The sequence below is a fragment of the Saccopteryx bilineata genome, chromosome 1 (assembly GCF_036850765.1).
Source record: "Saccopteryx bilineata isolate mSacBil1 chromosome 1, mSacBil1_pri_phased_curated, whole genome shotgun sequence".
Taxonomy (NCBI): Eukaryota; Metazoa; Chordata; class Mammalia; order Chiroptera; family Emballonuridae; genus Saccopteryx; species Saccopteryx bilineata.
In genome coordinates, this window is record NC_089490.1 from 343,507,670 (window position 1) to 343,524,869 (window position 17,200).

General features: G+C 40.4%; 1 protein-coding gene across 4 annotated transcripts in view; it reads left to right on the forward strand.

Moving 5' to 3' along the window:
• PAK1 (p21 (RAC1) activated kinase 1) overlaps window positions 1–17,200 on the forward strand; it is a 170,495-nt gene that overhangs the window by 92,777 nt on the left and 60,518 nt on the right. For all 4 annotated transcript variants that reach the window (XM_066249597.1, XM_066249589.1, XM_066249579.1 and 1 more), the window contains one exon: window positions 15,921–16,131. In XM_066249597.1, coding sequence (XP_066105694.1) covers window positions 15,942–16,131 — 190 coding nt within the window. In that variant the 5' untranslated portion in view covers window positions 15,921–15,941. The remainder of the gene's footprint in view (window positions 1–15,920; window positions 16,132–17,200) is intronic.

Sequence of the window (17,200 nt, forward strand, 5' to 3'; positions counted from 1 at the left end):
AAGTATAATGGTATTGTTTTTAATGATGCCTTGAGATATAGAGAGAAAAAAAAAGAAGAGGGGTAGGAATTTGTAAGCAGACTGACCTCAATTCAAATTCTGGTTCTACTACTTAGTACCGAGATACTTATACCTACCTTGAAGAGCTACAGTAAAGCTTATGAATAATTCTATATAAAAATAAAAATATATAGTAGGCACTTCTTAGCTATACTTATTCTTACTTACAGGGGTAAACTCTGAAGTCACCTTCTTAAGGAAGTTTTCCCCCACTGAGGGCCCCTCTTTTGGATGCATGAAGCCCTCATGTGCTTCCTCTTAGCACTCAGACTGATGCTTACCATGCTGTCTTATCACTGTGGTGTATGCATCTGCTCGTCCCATTAGTATGTGAATATTCTGAGAACAGCCACAGTATCTAATAAATCTTGGTGTGCTTGGTTTGTACTCTCGCTGAGCACTATTTAGTTGCTAGGTGTACACTGGTAAAAATAATCGACTTAGTTGCTACTTTATGAAGCTTCTTGTTTATTGAGCAAGATGTATAATAAGTAAGCAAATAGAATTAAAATTCATGATAGGAGCTGTGAAAAGCAAGAGTTCCATTTGTTCATGTTAGGTTTAAGATACTGATGAGAAATACAGGGGGAGTTGTTTAACAGATTGTTTTTAGTCTGTAAGAGAGCTTTTGGGCTAGAGATAAACATGTGGGCATTGTCAATATATATATAGATCAGTGTTTTTCAACTGTCAGTCCCTGGACCATTCTGCCAGAAATTTTGTGCAGGTCTGTGAAAGAATCAACCACCCTGATGTCGTATGCAGATTATAGACCCAATGGTCTTAGTTGCATTTGCTTATGCTCAAGGTGATTTCTGTCTTAGCTGTCCCCAAAATAATTCTCCTATTTTCATCAGTCTCCAAATGTAAAAAGATTGAAAACCACTACAAATGATATGTAAAGCCCTGGAAATGAACGATGTCATTTGGGGAAGAATGTAGTGTATGAGGGATGGTGGTTCCTAGTCTTGGATATATAGAGGATAGCTAGTGAAGGAAGAGTCTGCAGAGGGAAGAGTAGACAGAAAGATAGACGGAAAGCCAGGTGAATGGGCATCCCCACAAGCCAAGAAAGTAGAGCATTTGAAGGAAAGAGAGATCAGTTATGTTGAATATTGCTGAGAGATTGAATTGGTGAGGACAGAATAGTGACCATTTGATGTGGCGACATGGAGATGATTGGTAATCTTGACGAGATTGCTTTTGGTGAAATAGTAGGCTGTTAGTTGGCAAACAGGAGGGGAGGAAGTGGAAGTAGTGTAAGTAGACAGTTCTTTTGAGAAGTTTTGCTATAAAGGTGAACAAAGAAATAAATGGTGTTTGGAGGACAGTGTGGGTGTCCAGGGAGAGGTGTGTGTGTGTCTGTTTGACCTGGAGACACTATAGGATATTTATATTCACCCGGTGTTCTCAGGTCAGGTAAAAAATTTAGAGATAAGCTTGAGTTTTCCTTTTTTCTCATACTGTACATACAGTCTCTAAGTCATTTGGCTCTACCTTCAAAACATATCTCCCTTTGCAATAGTTCTTTCTACCTACTGCCATCCGTTCAAGCCACCATCAGTTTTCACTAGGAATATTAAAATAACTTCTTACTGGTCTCACTACTTTTCCTTTACTCCCCCGAGATCACTGCTCAGAACTCTTCAGAGTGTTCTCACACTTGTGGCAAAATTCAGATTTATTGTGTCCCTAAGAGCCTGCATAATCTGACCTCTGGCTGTCATCTCTAATCTCAGTCTTCTACCACATTCTCCTTGTTCACTCAACTCTTGTCTGGCTGGCCTTTTTCTGTTCTCCGTGCCTGCAATATTCATATCTAGAACGGTTGTACTTACTGCTTCCTCTACCTAAAATGCTTTCATATATGATTACTGTGATCTGCTGTCTCGTTTCAGTCAGGTCTTAAGTGTCTCTTCCTCTGTTCTGATCACCTTATTTTATGTATCATCTTCGCCGCTGTCTCCCCTTCCCCCTTTCACATGCACTACTCTTTAATTTTTATTATAGAGCTGAAATGTATATTTATTTGCTTATTTCTCTGTTTGCCTCTCTTACTAGTTCATATACTCCATGAACACAGGGACTGTCTTATTCAACTAGATTAGTACTGGTACATTGTGCACTTGACCTTAGTTAAAAGGCCGAGAAGTGATGTGTACTGGTATGTTGTAGGTATTCAATAAATATTTGTTGAATGACTGAATATATCTAAGAGAGACATATTCAGCCCTGTCAACCACCATCATGTTTTCTGTCTCTATGATTTTGACTACCCTAAGTACCTCATGTAAGTGGAATCATAAAGTGTTTGTCCTTTTGTGATTGGTCTATTTCACTTAGCATAGTGTCTTCAAGGCTTATCCATGCCATTGCATATTGCATAACATGCTGCAATTTACTTATCCATTCATCTGTCAGTGGACACTTGGGTTGCACCCACATTGGCTATTGTGAATATGGTGCTATGAACATGGGTATACAGACATCTCCTTGAGACCCTGCTTTAAGTTCTTTTGGGTATATACCCAGCAGTGAAATTGCTGGATCATACAGTAATTCTATTTTTAATTTTGTAAGGCAGTGCTATTATACTGTTTTCTTTTTTTTATTATTAAGTGAGAGGTGGGGAGGCAGAGACAGACTCTCACATGCATCCTGACCAGGATCCACCGGGCAAGCCCCTACCAGGTGATGCTCCGCCCAGCTGGGCTGCAGCTTCATTGCTGGGCACTCAAGCTATTTTAGCACCTGAGGCTGAAGCTGTGGAACCATCCTCAGTGCCCAGGGCCATTCGAGCCATGGCTGCAGGAGGGGAAGAGAGAGAGAGATAGCAGGGTGGAGGGGTGGAGAAGCAGATGGTCACTTCTCCTGTGTGCCCTGACTGGGAATCAAACTCAGGACTTTCACATGCTGGGCTGGTGCTCTGACTCTGAGCCAACTGGCCACAGCCGCTGTACTGTTTTTTTGTTTTTCTAAAAATTTTTTTTTATTTGTTTATTTTTTTACAGAGAGAAAGAGTGAGTCAGAGAGAAGGATAGACAGACAGGAACGGAGAGAGATGAGAAGCATCAATCATTAGTTTTTCATTGCACATTGCGACACCTTAGTTGTTCATTGATTGCTTTCTCATATGTGCCTTGACCGCGGGCCTTCAGCAGACCGAGTAACCCCTTGCTGGAGCCAGCGACCTTGGGTTCAAGCTGGTGGGCTTTTTGCTCTAACCAGATGAGCCCGCGCTCAAGCTGGAGATCTTGGGGTCTTGAACCCGGGTCCTCTGCATCCCAGTCCGACGCTCTATCCACTGTGCCACTGCCTGGTCAGGCATGTACTGTTTTTTACAGTGACTTTTTCATATTACATTCCCACCAACAGTGCACAAGGGTTCCATTTTCTCCACATCCTTACCAACACTTGTTTTCTGTTTTTCTTTTTCTTTTCTTTTCTGTTTTTTTTAATAATAGCCATTCTAATGGGTATGAGGTGGTATTTCGTTGTGATTTTGACTTGCATTTTCCTAATAATTAGTAAAATTGAATGTCTTATTTGTGTACCTTCTTTGGAGAAATGTATATTCAAGTCTGTTTCCTATTTTTGAATCAGGTTCTTTTTGTGTGTGTGTGGTTATTGAGTTTTAGAGGATTGATGATTTTTTATTTTTTGAATGATTTTGATGGACAATAGGGAAAAAGAAGTGAAGGCAGGGGTTACTGGATAGTGTATTGGAACTCAAAGTGAAGTCTAAGAATTGTAATAGAAGTTCTTGAATAGGTGAGCTGCATGGATAGGAGGTTGTGTTTGGAGTATATATAGAATTCGTTCCAGGTTGTAGTTAATGCAAATTTTGGAGATAAGGTTCCGCGTATGATCGTGGGAATATTGGCTAAGCTGGACTGGAGGTCAGCAAATGAAGTGGCTGGAGTTATTAATGTGGCTGCAGAAGTCACCTAGAATGATAACTGTTGTGGTACAGAAGAAGACTGACCTAGGAACTAAATTCTTTGAGTGGGGCGACCAACGAGTGGATATTTAGGCAGCATGGAAGTATGATAGTAGCCAGTAGAGACTACTAAAAGGAATAAAGGCTTTTATAAGAGGAAGAGGAAGGAATGGTTTTATGAAATGCACTGAAGATTAAGGACAACACTGATAGGTTGGGTGTGAGAGTAAACACAGCCTCCAGTTGACAGGGCTGCTAGAGAGAGCTCTTCTCCAGGTGACAACCAGTTTTTTTCTTTTTAATTGAATTTTTTTGGGGGGGAGGCACTGGTTAGCATAATTAATTCTACAACAGGTTCCCAATTATCTTTCACTTATGCAGAATCTAATGAAAAAAGGACACACACATACAAAAAAGACAAAGACAAAGACAAGCAGGCTTCTTTTAAGGTAAGGAGGCAAGGACAGATAGCCCTTGACAAATGGAAGTTCCAAAGGAAAACAGTGAAAGGGCTCTAGAGCTGGGAAGGGGCAAGGAATTTGGTCAGATTAGTGGGCATACAGAAAGGGTTGGGGATGAGAATTTGGGTGATTAAGGGTGTCTGAAGTAGTTGGACACTGGAAGCTTGACTGGCTTAGTCTGGATGTCCTTTAGAGGACGAGGGCAGTCCCTTTTCATGCTTTGGTTCTTAATACTTTCAAGAGAAAGTGCTCCTTTGAGGCAGCATGTGGTGGTGTGGGAAATCACAGGGTATGTTCAGGCAGAGATTGCCTGGAAGGTCATCCATCTAGGAGACAGTAGAACAGATGCCAGTGTTTCTTGGAAGGTTAAACCAGGTGCCTTATTGGTTCTTTTCAGCTCTCAGATTGTATGGGCTTCAGGTTTTTTAGTGATGATTCTCTCAGGTCAGGCCATTCATTGCTAAGTCTAGTGATTTGAAGCTTACTGCTGGGAATAGCTCAACCAGCAGTAGCTGGGGCTGCAGGTCAGAAATTTCCCAGGATGGTAGGGAGAGGATTTTAAGATCTTTGGTGCTTGTTTCTGCAAGTAACTCTAGTGACTCTGCAGGGCTGGTAGGAATGAGGAAGATGTACAGGTGTGATTGGCGGAGGGAGGTGAGGATTAAGGGTACAGGGCCAGCCTTAGTGAATTTAAGTTTGACACCACATCTCTCTGCCTTTTCCATTTCACTGTGCTGCCTCCATACCTGTCCAGTGCAGGAAGCCTCCCAGGTATGACTCTTTGTTCATTCTGCCTTAGATAATTATTAGTGTAGAAAGAGTGTTTTCTAAGAGAATCAGAATTACCAGAGGCTAGTCACGTCCTTCTCACTATTTCATTGTGTGATCTTAAATAAATTGCATACCCCTATGGGTTTCAGGTTTCCCACTATAAAATAAAAGTTTGAAATGGACTGATTTTTTAAGATCCTTCCAGTTCCTGCCTTTGTTTCACCCCCCTCCAAAACAGGTTGCCTTAGTCAGTGAGCCTTTCCTATTACCAGGTCTGTGTTGGGTCGGACTCTGGGTTAATCAGATTCACTTTTATCCCTTGCGTTGTTCATGGTCTGGTGAGGTTAATATGATGAAATGTGGAAACTGCTGCATAGAAGTTGTATAAAATGCTATTAAAGTGGGGGAAAGGTAGATGTGAGGGTGGGCTTCTGTGGATGTTTTCATAGAGGAAGCGAGTCAAGCTGGGTCTTGAAGAAGGAGCAGGACTTTGTTTGGAAGACAAGTTGGAACATTTTAGGCAGAGAAAACAGTGTGGGCAAAGCTAGGGTATGAAAGCATATTGAGCTGAATGACAAGTTTAGGGTGTAGTAGAGAAGAACAGGAAAGATGGGTGGGGGATGTGAACAAATATTTATTGGACATTTATTTTGCGCCCAGTAGCATTCTAGATGCTTTTATATATGCTTTTTAATTCTCATGATAACTCTATTAGTAGATAGCCTTATTTGTAGTTTACTGAGGAAGCTGAGAGTTAGAAATTGAAGTAGCTTTCCTAACAGCCCAGAAACGGCCTCCAGTTTTCCTCTCTGCTACCTCAGCAGTTGTTTTATTGTTGCTAAACCAGAGCAAGTGGCCGAAGGCTATAGAGCGGGAGTGTCTTTGCTGCGTCAGAAGGACATCCCTCAGCAAATTCAAGATTGCAGCATTCTAGGCCTCTGCCAAAGAAAACCTCCTGGCACAATTTAATTAAAGATCAGATTCTCATAAGAAGGTGTCAAGGGCATGCAGTACTCCCCAGTCCTGGGGGGAGTGTGCTCATGCCCAGTCTCAGCTGCTCTGAGTCGTTGGAACTGAGAAATATGATTAGTATACCAAACAAGTTTTATTTCTTTTTTTTCCTGTCCCTCCTTCATTTTAAATACTGGTCTAAGGGGTTATTAGAGATTATCTAGTTCAGGGGTCCCCAAACTACAGCCCGCAGGCCACATGCGGCCCCCTGAGGCCATTTATCTGCCCCTGCGGCACTTCCGGAAGGGGCACCTCTTTCATTGGTGGTCAGTGAGAGGAGCACTGTATCTGGCAGCGCCACAAAGCGCGATGTAGCTCACATACAGTACTACTTCCAGTGACGCAGGACACGTGTCAGGGCTCCGGAAGCGCGTTATATCACTTGTTACGGCTAGCAGTGACAAATATGGAACCGGACATTGACCATCTCATTAGCCAAAAGCAGGCCCATAGTTCCCATTGAAATACTGGTCAGTTTGTTGATTTAAGTTTACTTGTTCTTTATTTTAAATATTGTATTTGTTCCCGTTTTGTTTTTTTACTTTAAAATAAGATATGTGCAGTGTGCATAGGGATTTGTTCATAGTTTTTTTTATAGCCTGGCCCTCCAACAGTCTGAGGGACAGTGAACTGGCCCCCTGTGTAAAAAGTTTGGGGACCCCTGATCTGGTTCGTTCCCTTGCCTCTAGAGTGAACAGTGAAGTGTGGTGCAGTGGAAAGAGAGGAGGTCTTAGGTACATATTTCATTTCAGGTCCTGCCTTTGCTGCCCACTAGCTATGTGACCCTGGGTGACTGGCAACATCTCTGAGATTTTGTTTCTTCCTACTTGCTCACTGTTTTATTCCCAGCACCTTGCACAGCCTGGCAAATAGTAGGTGATAAAGAAACATTTACATGAACAATTGAGAAGTGATACCAATTGAACAGATTTCCAAGCTTTCTATAAACTGCTACATGTGATCTAATATGAGTGATTATTCAAGTATCAGTCCCAAATGAAAGCTGAAATCCTATTTGTAAAGACAGTTTATCTCGAAGGTTCTCTGGGGAAACTGCTGTTTTCTTTTTAATCTTTTTTAAATTTATTTTTTATTTTTTAGAATTTTGGAAGTCTCTAGGCAGTTAGAGAACTCTTCCAAACTCCCCGAATCTCACTGTGTGACTGGGCATCACAGAGTATCCACTGCAGATGGGTGACAGCTGGTCTGTCCTTCAGGCCGCACCTCTTTTTTCATTGTCATCTCTCTACAGCCTTACAGTGTCATCTTTTATTTTTAACCTGAGACATGCACTGCACAGATCTAGAACTGCTTAGAAGGGACCGTTTTTCTAACTGAAAGTGCTGTAAGTGTGCAGAACATAAAAGACCCTCTGTGATCCCTGTGACCTACTTTTTCCTTTTCATGTTATATTCTACCACACTGTATGTACTCTCATACTTATGTTATTCCTGTGGTCTGGGATGCATTTGTCATCATTGCTCTTCATCAAAACCATCTATTTATTTATTTATTTATTTATGATCTGTTTTCTTTGGTCCAGGTACTATACCAATGCCTGGGGCTAACCCAGACTAATTAAATTAGAGCTCTTAATCCACAACTTTTTATTTATTTAGAAAATTAAATTTAACAGGGTGACACTGATCAACAAGAGTACATAGATTTTAGGTAAACGTCTCCACATCATTTAAATAGTCAATTATGTTGTATACCCATCACCCATAGTCAAATCATTTTTTGTCACCTTATATTTGTCCCTTTTTACTCCCTTCCTCCTTTTCCTTCCCCTCCCCCTCATATCTATGTCCATGATTCTCAGTTTTATATTTCACCTATGTGTGAAATCATACAGTTTTTCTGAATTACTTATTTCACTCAGTATAATGTTCTCCAGGTCCATCCATGTTGTCATAAGTATCACTTTGTTATCATTTCTTATGGCTAAGTACTATTCCAGTGTATATATGTACCACATCTTCTTTATCCAGTCCTCTATTGAGGGACGCTGTGATTGTTTGCATGTCTTTGCCACCGTGAACAATGCTGCAATGAACATGGGGGTGCACCTGTCTTTACATACTAATGTTTTTGAGTTTTGGGGGTATATACCCAGTAGAGGGATTGCTGGGTCATATAAGCCTCAACTTTTTATTAGGAAAATTTTCAGGCGTATAGCCTGGTTCAGAGAATTTTATAATGAATACTTATATAACCATCTAGATCCTTCTATCATAAACATTTTTATATACTTGCTTTATCACATCTATTATGTATTATATATTGACATGTATGTTATATGACATCCCTGTGTTCATTCATTAATCAATCTTACTTTTTAAAAATGCATTTCAAAGCAAGTTGTAGATACTTAGTAGACTTCCCTCTATCAGGGGTCTCCAAACTTTTTACACAGGGGGCCAGTTCACTGTCCCTCAGACCATTGGAGGGCTGCCAAATACAGTGGTCCTCTCACTGACCACCAATGAAAGAGGTGCCCCTTCCAGAAGTGCAGTGGGGGCTGGATAAATGGCCTCAGGGGGCTGCATTGCGGCCCGCGGGCCGTAGTTTGGGGACGCCTGCAAGTACTTCAGTTGTTATTTTAAAAGGCTCATAGGGATTCTAATAGTCAAAAGTCAAAGACCACTAGTCTGACCTATTTATTCTTTAATATACCTGTACTCTTTTTTTTTTTTTTTTTTAATTCAGTGAAAGGAGGGTAGGCAGAGAGACAGACTCCCGCATGCACTCTGACCAGGATCCACTCGGCAAGCTTACTAGAGGGCTATGCTGGGCCCATGTGGGGTGATGCTCTGTTGCTCAGCAGCCAAGCTCTTCTTAGCGCCTGAGGTGGAGGCCATGAGCCATTCTCAGCACCTGAGAATGGGGCCTACTCACTCCAATGAAGCCATGGCTGTAGGATGGGAAGAGAGAGAGAGAGAGAGAGAGAGAGAGAGAGAGAGAGAAAAGCAAGAGGGGAGGGGGAGGGGTGGAGAAGCAGACACAGATGGGCACTTCTCCTGTGTGTCCTGACAGGGAATTGAACCTGGGATATCCACACACTGGGCTGACGCTCTACCACTGACCCAGTTGGCCAAGGCCATACCCTTATTAATACTACCTCATCACCTTAATTCAATATAATTTCCTTTGTTTTGTCTTCTGATATTTTATTGATTATTAACTGTTCCACAGCACTGATTACAAATGGCCTGGCAGTGTGGTTTTCTAGGTCCTGTCTCTCCTGCTCTCTAGCCTGTGAGAATTTCTAGAGTTGGGATCACATCTTATTCATTTATTTATTTCCAAATTCCTGGTTTCTGGTATAGTACCTTACATGTAAGTACATAGTAAAAATTTATTGATTTGGATTGTACTTGAATGAAGAACCTGCAACTGCAGCAAAAGGTATATAACTTTCACATGGCAGATATGAGGACCAAGAATTTGTATGTCTTTTCTGGTACTTAGCTCATGGCAGAAATTTGGTAAATATCAATCAAGTCCAGCCCAAACATGCTTATATATTTCTGTATTTGCTATTGGCTATATTTGACTAACCTAAATGTAAATCAGAAATAGCAAAATTCAGGTCAGAAATGTACAAAGGGGCTAGAATTACCTCAAATATATTTGGAAAATCCTTTGGCAGAGAATCTGAAGGCTTGGGTTCTTTTTTTTTTTTTGTATTTTTCTGAAGCTGGAAACGGGGAGGCAGTCAGACAGACTCCTGCATGCGCCCGACCGGGATCCACCCGGCATGCCCACCAGGGGCGTTGCTCTGTCGCGACCAGAGCCACTCTAGCGCCTGGGGCAGAGCCCGGGCCATCTTTGCTCCAATGGAGCCTTGGCTGTGGGAGGGGAAGAGAGAGACAGAGAGGAAGGAGAGGGGGAGGGGTGGAGAAGCAGATGGGCGCTTCTCCTGTGTGCCCTGGCCGGGAATCAAACCCGGGACTTCCGCACGCCAGGCTGACGCTCTACCACTGAGCCAACCAGCCAGGGCCAAGGCTTGGGTTCTAATTGCCATTTTTAAATTGCTGTGTGATCTTAGGTAATTTTCTTCCTCTTCTTTTTTTAACTTAGTATTTCTATCTGTTATATGAGTTGGTCAGATTAGATGACCTCTAAGATTGCTTCTGGCTTTGATGTTATGTGTATCTTAATATCTTTGATTATCTTGCTCTGTTTTATACTAGTGGCTGTGGAATCCAGATGTGATAAAGTGGAAAGAAGTAGTTGTTGGTGAGCATGTTCTTGCCCTGAATCTGTGTCTTGTTTCATCCAGTATGTAAAGGACCTTACACGTTGTGGCCACTTTAAAAGTATTTTCTTTACCTGCTTTCTACTCTAGCATTAACCTTGATGCTTTTTACAGAAAAAGAGACACAAAATCTTCCCCTTATCGGTTGCTTCTTGACCAGTGTCTGTTTAGAGACTACATAATGGGAAACAACAGACTTAAGCTCATAAGTAAAGGGACTTATATAGCTGATGAATAACAGAGCCAGGAATTAAACTCTGGTCTCCTGATTTTAACTCCAGCCATCTTTTTACTATATCATCATAACAGTAGTTTTTTGAAAGCTCACAGTAACCCTGTCTTTCTGTCTGTTATATTGGTTTGTTGTCTAGGGTGGATAGAGGGATGCCATCTGAACTATTATTCTACATGTTGGCCTTAGGCCTGGCTTTATACTGTATGTAGCATGTTGGAGGACATTGGTTTGTCATTCTCCCAAACTGGCCTACAGAGACTAGTAGACAATTTAAGATGTGTTTGGTCTCCTTATACAATAGTTGAGTGTATTTCTTCTTTCTCTTGGACTTATTTTTTGTAAACAAAGTTTAAAGTAGTGTAAGTTTTAAAATGTGGTGAGTATTGTGCTGAATATAGATGGACAGAATGAACAGTGAGGGGACCTATGAAATGTAAAGGGGGTGAAACTTGTGGAGATACCATCGGAAAGGACTGGCCGGAGGGTTACAGGGAAACTGAAAAAATAATAGAAAAACAGTAAGTCCACCTAAGTTCAGAGGGAAGGATAAGGAAGGCACAAAATTGTGTTCTGTGAGTTGAAGTTACTGGCAGTGTTTAGCATTAAGAAAATAGATTTAGGAAGCGTCTTTTATTCTTTCACTGTATTAAAAAATTTTTAATTAAAAAAATTTTCAATTTGCCTGACCTGTGGTGGCGCAGTGGATAAAGTGTCGACCTGGAAATGCTGAGGTCGCCGGTTCGAAACCCTGGGCTTGCCTGGTCAAGGCACATATGGGAGTTGATGCTTCTACCTCCTCCCCCCGTTCTCTCTCTGTCTCTCCTTCTCCTCTCTAAAGAAATGAATAAATAAATAAATTAATTAAAAAATAATAAAGTACATAAAATTTTTCAATTATAGTTGGCATACACTATTATATATATTAGTCTCAGGTACACAACATAGAGATTACACATTTATATAATTTGCAAAGTGATCAGCCTGATAAGTTTAGCACCCATCTGACACCATACAGCATTACTACAAAAGTATTGACTATATTACCTATGCTGTACTTTACATCCCTGCGACTGTGTTTTATAACTGGCAATTTGTGCTTCTTAATCTCTTTGATTTGGGGGGACGATCTTGAAAGATGATTTCAAGAATCTAAAGTTCTGTCTGGGGAAGAGGCAATAATCTTTTCTGAATAGCCCTAAGAAATAGGATTTAGGACTAATAGATGGAAGTAGTTTTGTTTATCTGTTCACCCATTCTTTTATTTGTTTATTTGTTCAATAAATTCTTATTGATTACCTGTTCTTTGCCAGGTCTGGTGTTGGATATTGAGAAACAAGTAAGACTGAACTCTGTATTTTAAGGGAGTTCATAACCTAAGGCTGGAGGGCAGTAAAAGGGGAGGCCAGTGTGTGAACAAGTGATTCCATGTAGTGTGAGGTAGAACTTCATATAAGTGAGAACTCTCTAAAGGAGGTGAACAAAGATAGAATAAGCTGACTTTTGAGACGGTGGATTTCTTGTCACTGGAGGTTTCAGGCATAGGCTGGATGACCTGGATTATGGTATGGAGAATTCAAACGTTGTGTTTTAACAGCAGATTTTATGTTTTAAGTAATTTGGAATCTTTTTGAAAGTAGAGCTCTGCCTCCAAGAATTCTTCAAGCCTGGTGAAAAAACTGAGAAATGCAGTAAAGCTGTATCTGAAAGGTTGATGAAGCCTTTATTTGGCACGGTTCTGGGCTGTGGTCCTGAAAGGGAGTTACAGTCAACAAAGTTGTTGGCTGGAGGGGTAAAGAAGGGTCTGCTTAGGGGATCAGGTGGCCGCGGGGAGTATCATTATCATTTTGGAACTGGCAGTTGGGAGTGGGAAGGTATTCTTGAGCACTGAGCCAGAAGTTCTCTTTGGGACAGCTGAGGGACTTGAGTTGGGTCTGGTAGGGAAAACAAAAGCAAATCTGAAACTGGAAGAAATGAATGAATCACACACCACCCAAAAGTGAATCTAGATGAACAAGCTTGTCCTTGCTGACTTGATTTCTTTTGTTTAAAAAGAGAAGTAAGGAGCAGTTGGTTTGTCAGAGGAAGGTCAGGATGAATTATACAAAGAAATGAAGTTTGAATTTGACCTTGAAAAATGAGTAAGATTTTTATCATCCAGAGGTAGGAGAAATCATTGACCAGAAGCATTGGAGGGATAGGAGAAGGGTAAAATACTAGAAAGGCAAATTCAGGAGAACAGAGATTTCTGAGGTGTAGTCTGAATGTAAGCTGTATTCAGGAATGGTGGCTTAGTTTGTAAGGTGGGTCAATGTCTGATTAGGAAAAACCTTACATTTTCATCTGTCCTGAACTCCTTAATGGTAAGGTATTACTCTTTTTTTTTTTTTTTTAAGTGAGAGGAGGGGAGATAGTGAGAATGACTCCTGCATGTACCCTGACTGGGATTTATCTGGCAACCCCTGTATTGGGCTGATGCTCGAATAAAATGAGCTGTTTTTAGCACCTGAGGCTGACACTAGGACCAACTGAGCTCTCCTCAGCTCCTGGACTGACACTTGAACTAATCAAGTCACTGGCTGCTGAAGGGAAGAGAGAGAGAAGGGGGAGAGGGAGTGGGGAGAGAAGCAGATGGTTGTTTCTCCTGTGTGCCCTGACTGGAGATCAAACCTGCCAACTCCATATGCTGGGCTGATGCTCTATCCACTGAGCCAACTGGCCAGGGCCTGTATTACTCTTGATTAATTAAAATATTTGTTGAATCTCCTGTGAGTCAGGTACTGTACTTTTGGCAATTTTAGATTGTAAAGGTGACAAAATGGAGACCACCCTTTGGGGAACATTCTAGCTCTGGGCGAAGACAAGTATAACATAGTAAAAACAAATGTAATAACCTGGAAATAATACCCATTGCCTTGGGATTCTGGAGGAGACACCTAACTCCTTAGAAATGAGAACATTTCCAAAGGGCATGTGGAGAAAGGATTGCAGAAAAAAAATGAATGCAGGGGATCACTTAGTTCTGCATTTATTAGAAAATGTTAAAATGACTCCTATAGATTTTGATTATAGCATTGGTATCTAAAGCAGTGGTATTCAAATCTGGCTGGCATTGCAATCATTAATTTTTGAGTTGCAGATTTTTGGCCTTAGCTTAGCCATACTAAATCAGAATTTGTGGGTGGGTCAAACCAGGGCATCTTTCTCTCTATATTTTTCTTTTCAGGGCATCTCTATTTTCTAAAAAGCTCTTGGTGGTTATTACACTTTTTTTTTTTAATTAAAAACTTTAGTCTCCAAAACACTTCTGTGTTTGACTTTAAGGACCTTATATTTTAAGTAGTCATGGTTCAAGATATATAATTTCCGCTGTAGCGTGCAAGAAATTCTGGAAACATTCATGTCTGTGCATTGACACTTATTTGAGGTAATAATGTCTATCTTCAATAAAACCATTGCTGCCATGTGATAGGGATTATTTTTCCTTTTTTAAAAAAAATTATTTCATTCCTTCTAGTATTTTCCAGAAACATTAGAGATTGCCAGCAAATCCAGCATCATATAGAATAGGATGGTTACTGCATTGACCCATCATATATTTAAAACTAGATCAAGTTTTAGAGGAAGGAAGAGAGTGCAGGAGTGATATAGGCCTGGTGTCAGCAAACTTTTCCTATAAAGAACCAGATAATAAGTTATTTCAGATCTGTGGGCATGCAGTCTCTGTTGCGACCACTCAGCCCTGCCATTGGAATGTGAAAGAAACCATAGACAATAATGTAAATGAATGGGTCTTGCTATATTTCATTAAACTATTTATAAAACTGCAGCTTTACAGGTTTTGTAACCCTTTTGTTGAGGTTTTTGATACTTGCTGACCCCTGGGAGTGAGTTTTTTTTTTTTAAAAAAAATGAAATTAGTTCCAGTTCCAGTTTTATTAACTTAAAATCATGTTTGTTTGATAACCAATTTATGGAAACAAGAGGAACACACAATTGCCTTTTTTTAATGTTGCCTTACACATTTTTTAAATAAATTGTACTCTGGGTGGTCAGGAGGCACAAGGATGATTGTACATGAATGTTCGTACTACTCAAAGGGGCAAATACATAGCTGATATAATGACATAGTCCATTCCAGAGAGGGAATGTGATTTTTTTTTTAGGTTATAAAATTAGAGTTAGGCAGAGAATTCACTCTTATAGAGCTGTTAGCAGTTTTATTTAATCTTCATGTGAATGAATAAATGGCAAATGAGTTTGTAAAATTTGTATTTTTTGGGTTTGCTCACTTTTAGTGTTGGAAAATGGTGCTAGGCATCACCAGGTATGTGATCTGTGAAACTGCAAATTACCTTCCTGCTTGGGAAGGGCCATTGTTACGCTAATGTTTGCTGGAGGAGATGTTTTTGAGCCAGAAAAGTTTTAAAAGGAAGGAGAAAGAGAGGAAGGAGGAGAAGCAGGGAGAAGCCGAGATGGCAGGGAAAGGGAGAAGCCAGTTTTTGCAGAGTAAGAAGCCATGTTGGCAGATGGGGAACCAGAGGTGAGGGGCTTTAGGACTGGTGAGGACTTTGATTCTAGGAGGAACCAGAGAAGATTCTCCTGGTTGTAGAACCGGATAACATGTCAGTAGCTTTGTGAGCTCTGAATGAAGAGGGAAGTGTTTTCCCTGTGTGTTTACTCGTTGGCCAGGGCAAGTCTTGAATAAAGGAATGGCCCACCATTCTTTGGCTCCACTGTTTCTTTACCATCTGCCTGAATCCAGTGAGAACCTGCATGTAAATAGCAGTGATGGCCGTGACTACGGGCCCTACAGGCACCCAATAATGAAGGAAATTTTTCTAAAGCTACTAAGTGGCTCTGGGATTCATACTTAGGTTGGCCAGGCCAAATTTCTTTCTTTTAAACTACATCATCATGGTTTTCTGTGCTCTCCAATGCCTTCTAAATAGGGGGCTGCAGAGGGAAGCAATTGTGCATTTTCATCAGGCTTGGCACAGAGTAGGTGTTGTATGCTTTAGTCTTGCTGACGGAATACGGTAGTACTCATGGTATGCAGTGGAAGGGCTTGAACTGGGTCCTGGAGCGAGAACTGGATAATTTGGATTCTTTTAAACTTTTCAACACCTGTTTGTTTTGCTCAACAATAATAAAAGTGTTATGTTCTTTTTTTTCTGATTTCAGGAGCTGCTGGTGGTGGTGATAATGTCAAATAACGGCCTAGACATTCAGGATAAACCCCCAGCCCCTCCAATGAGAAACACCAGCACTATGATTGGAGCTGGTAACAAAGACGCTGGAACCCTAAATCACGGTTCCAAACCTCTACCTCCAAATCCAGAGGAGAAGAAAAAGAAGGACCGATTTTACCGATCCATCTTACCTGGAGATAAAAGTACAGTATTTAATTTCTTTCTCATCATTTGTATACTTAAGTTTTTTTTAACCTGAATAAAAGATCTGTTTTTTCCTTGACTTAATTTTCCTTTACTACCTTTTTTTCCTATTAGCTATTTCCCTTGTCTTTCTTTCCTAAAGTGGCTGAAGTCAAATAGAAAATAGACCTATTTTTAAACCCTAACTATTAATTATTTTGAGCAAAATTCTAAGAAAATAATTATGCTCTTGCCAGACATTGGATAATCTGTATATGTTTATTGACTTTTTCAGTTCTTAAACTGTTTATGAACTCTCAAAATGTAAGAAATGTTGACATGTCTTTATTTGGAAAGATTTTCTTCCAAACTAGTTTTATTTGGAATGTCTCTTTTCCAGATTCTTGATCGTCTCTTCTTTATTCATGTGTCTTGAGCTCACACTTGGCTTTGGGGATTAATTATCAGTAAGAAGTAATAGCTTAGGAAAGGAAGCAGGACTCAGCATGAGTTCACTAAGTATAAGTCATACTAGACAGGCTCATTTCCTTTTCTTTTTTTTTTTTTTAAAGATTTTATTTATTCATTATAGAGAGGGGAGAGAGAGAGAGAAGGGGGGAGGAGCAGGAAGCATCAACTCCCATATGTGCCTTGACCAGGCAAGCCCAAGGTTTTGAACCGGCAACCTCAGCGTTTCCAGGTTGACGCTTTATCCACTGCGCCACCACAGGTCAGGCTCATTTCCTTTTCATTGGTGAAGCTTTTAGAAGAATAATCAGATTTAAACAGTGTATTTGATAAAGTCACTGAAATCCTATGGAAAAGACAATGAAATAGAGGTTTGGCTGTCCATATGGATAGGTGACTTTTGTTTGACACCTTCTTCTCCAAATATTTATTTAAGTGTCTATTGATATGAAGTAAAATTCTGACTCATGCTTGCAAGGGCTTTGTTCTTGTGACATGCTGAAGAAATTGACTTTCTCTCTGTAAATACTTATCATGAGCTTCTAATTTATATGGTTTTGGTTCAAATCCTAGATTCTTTACTTACTAGCTCTCTTGACCTTAGGTATGTCAGTTAACTCC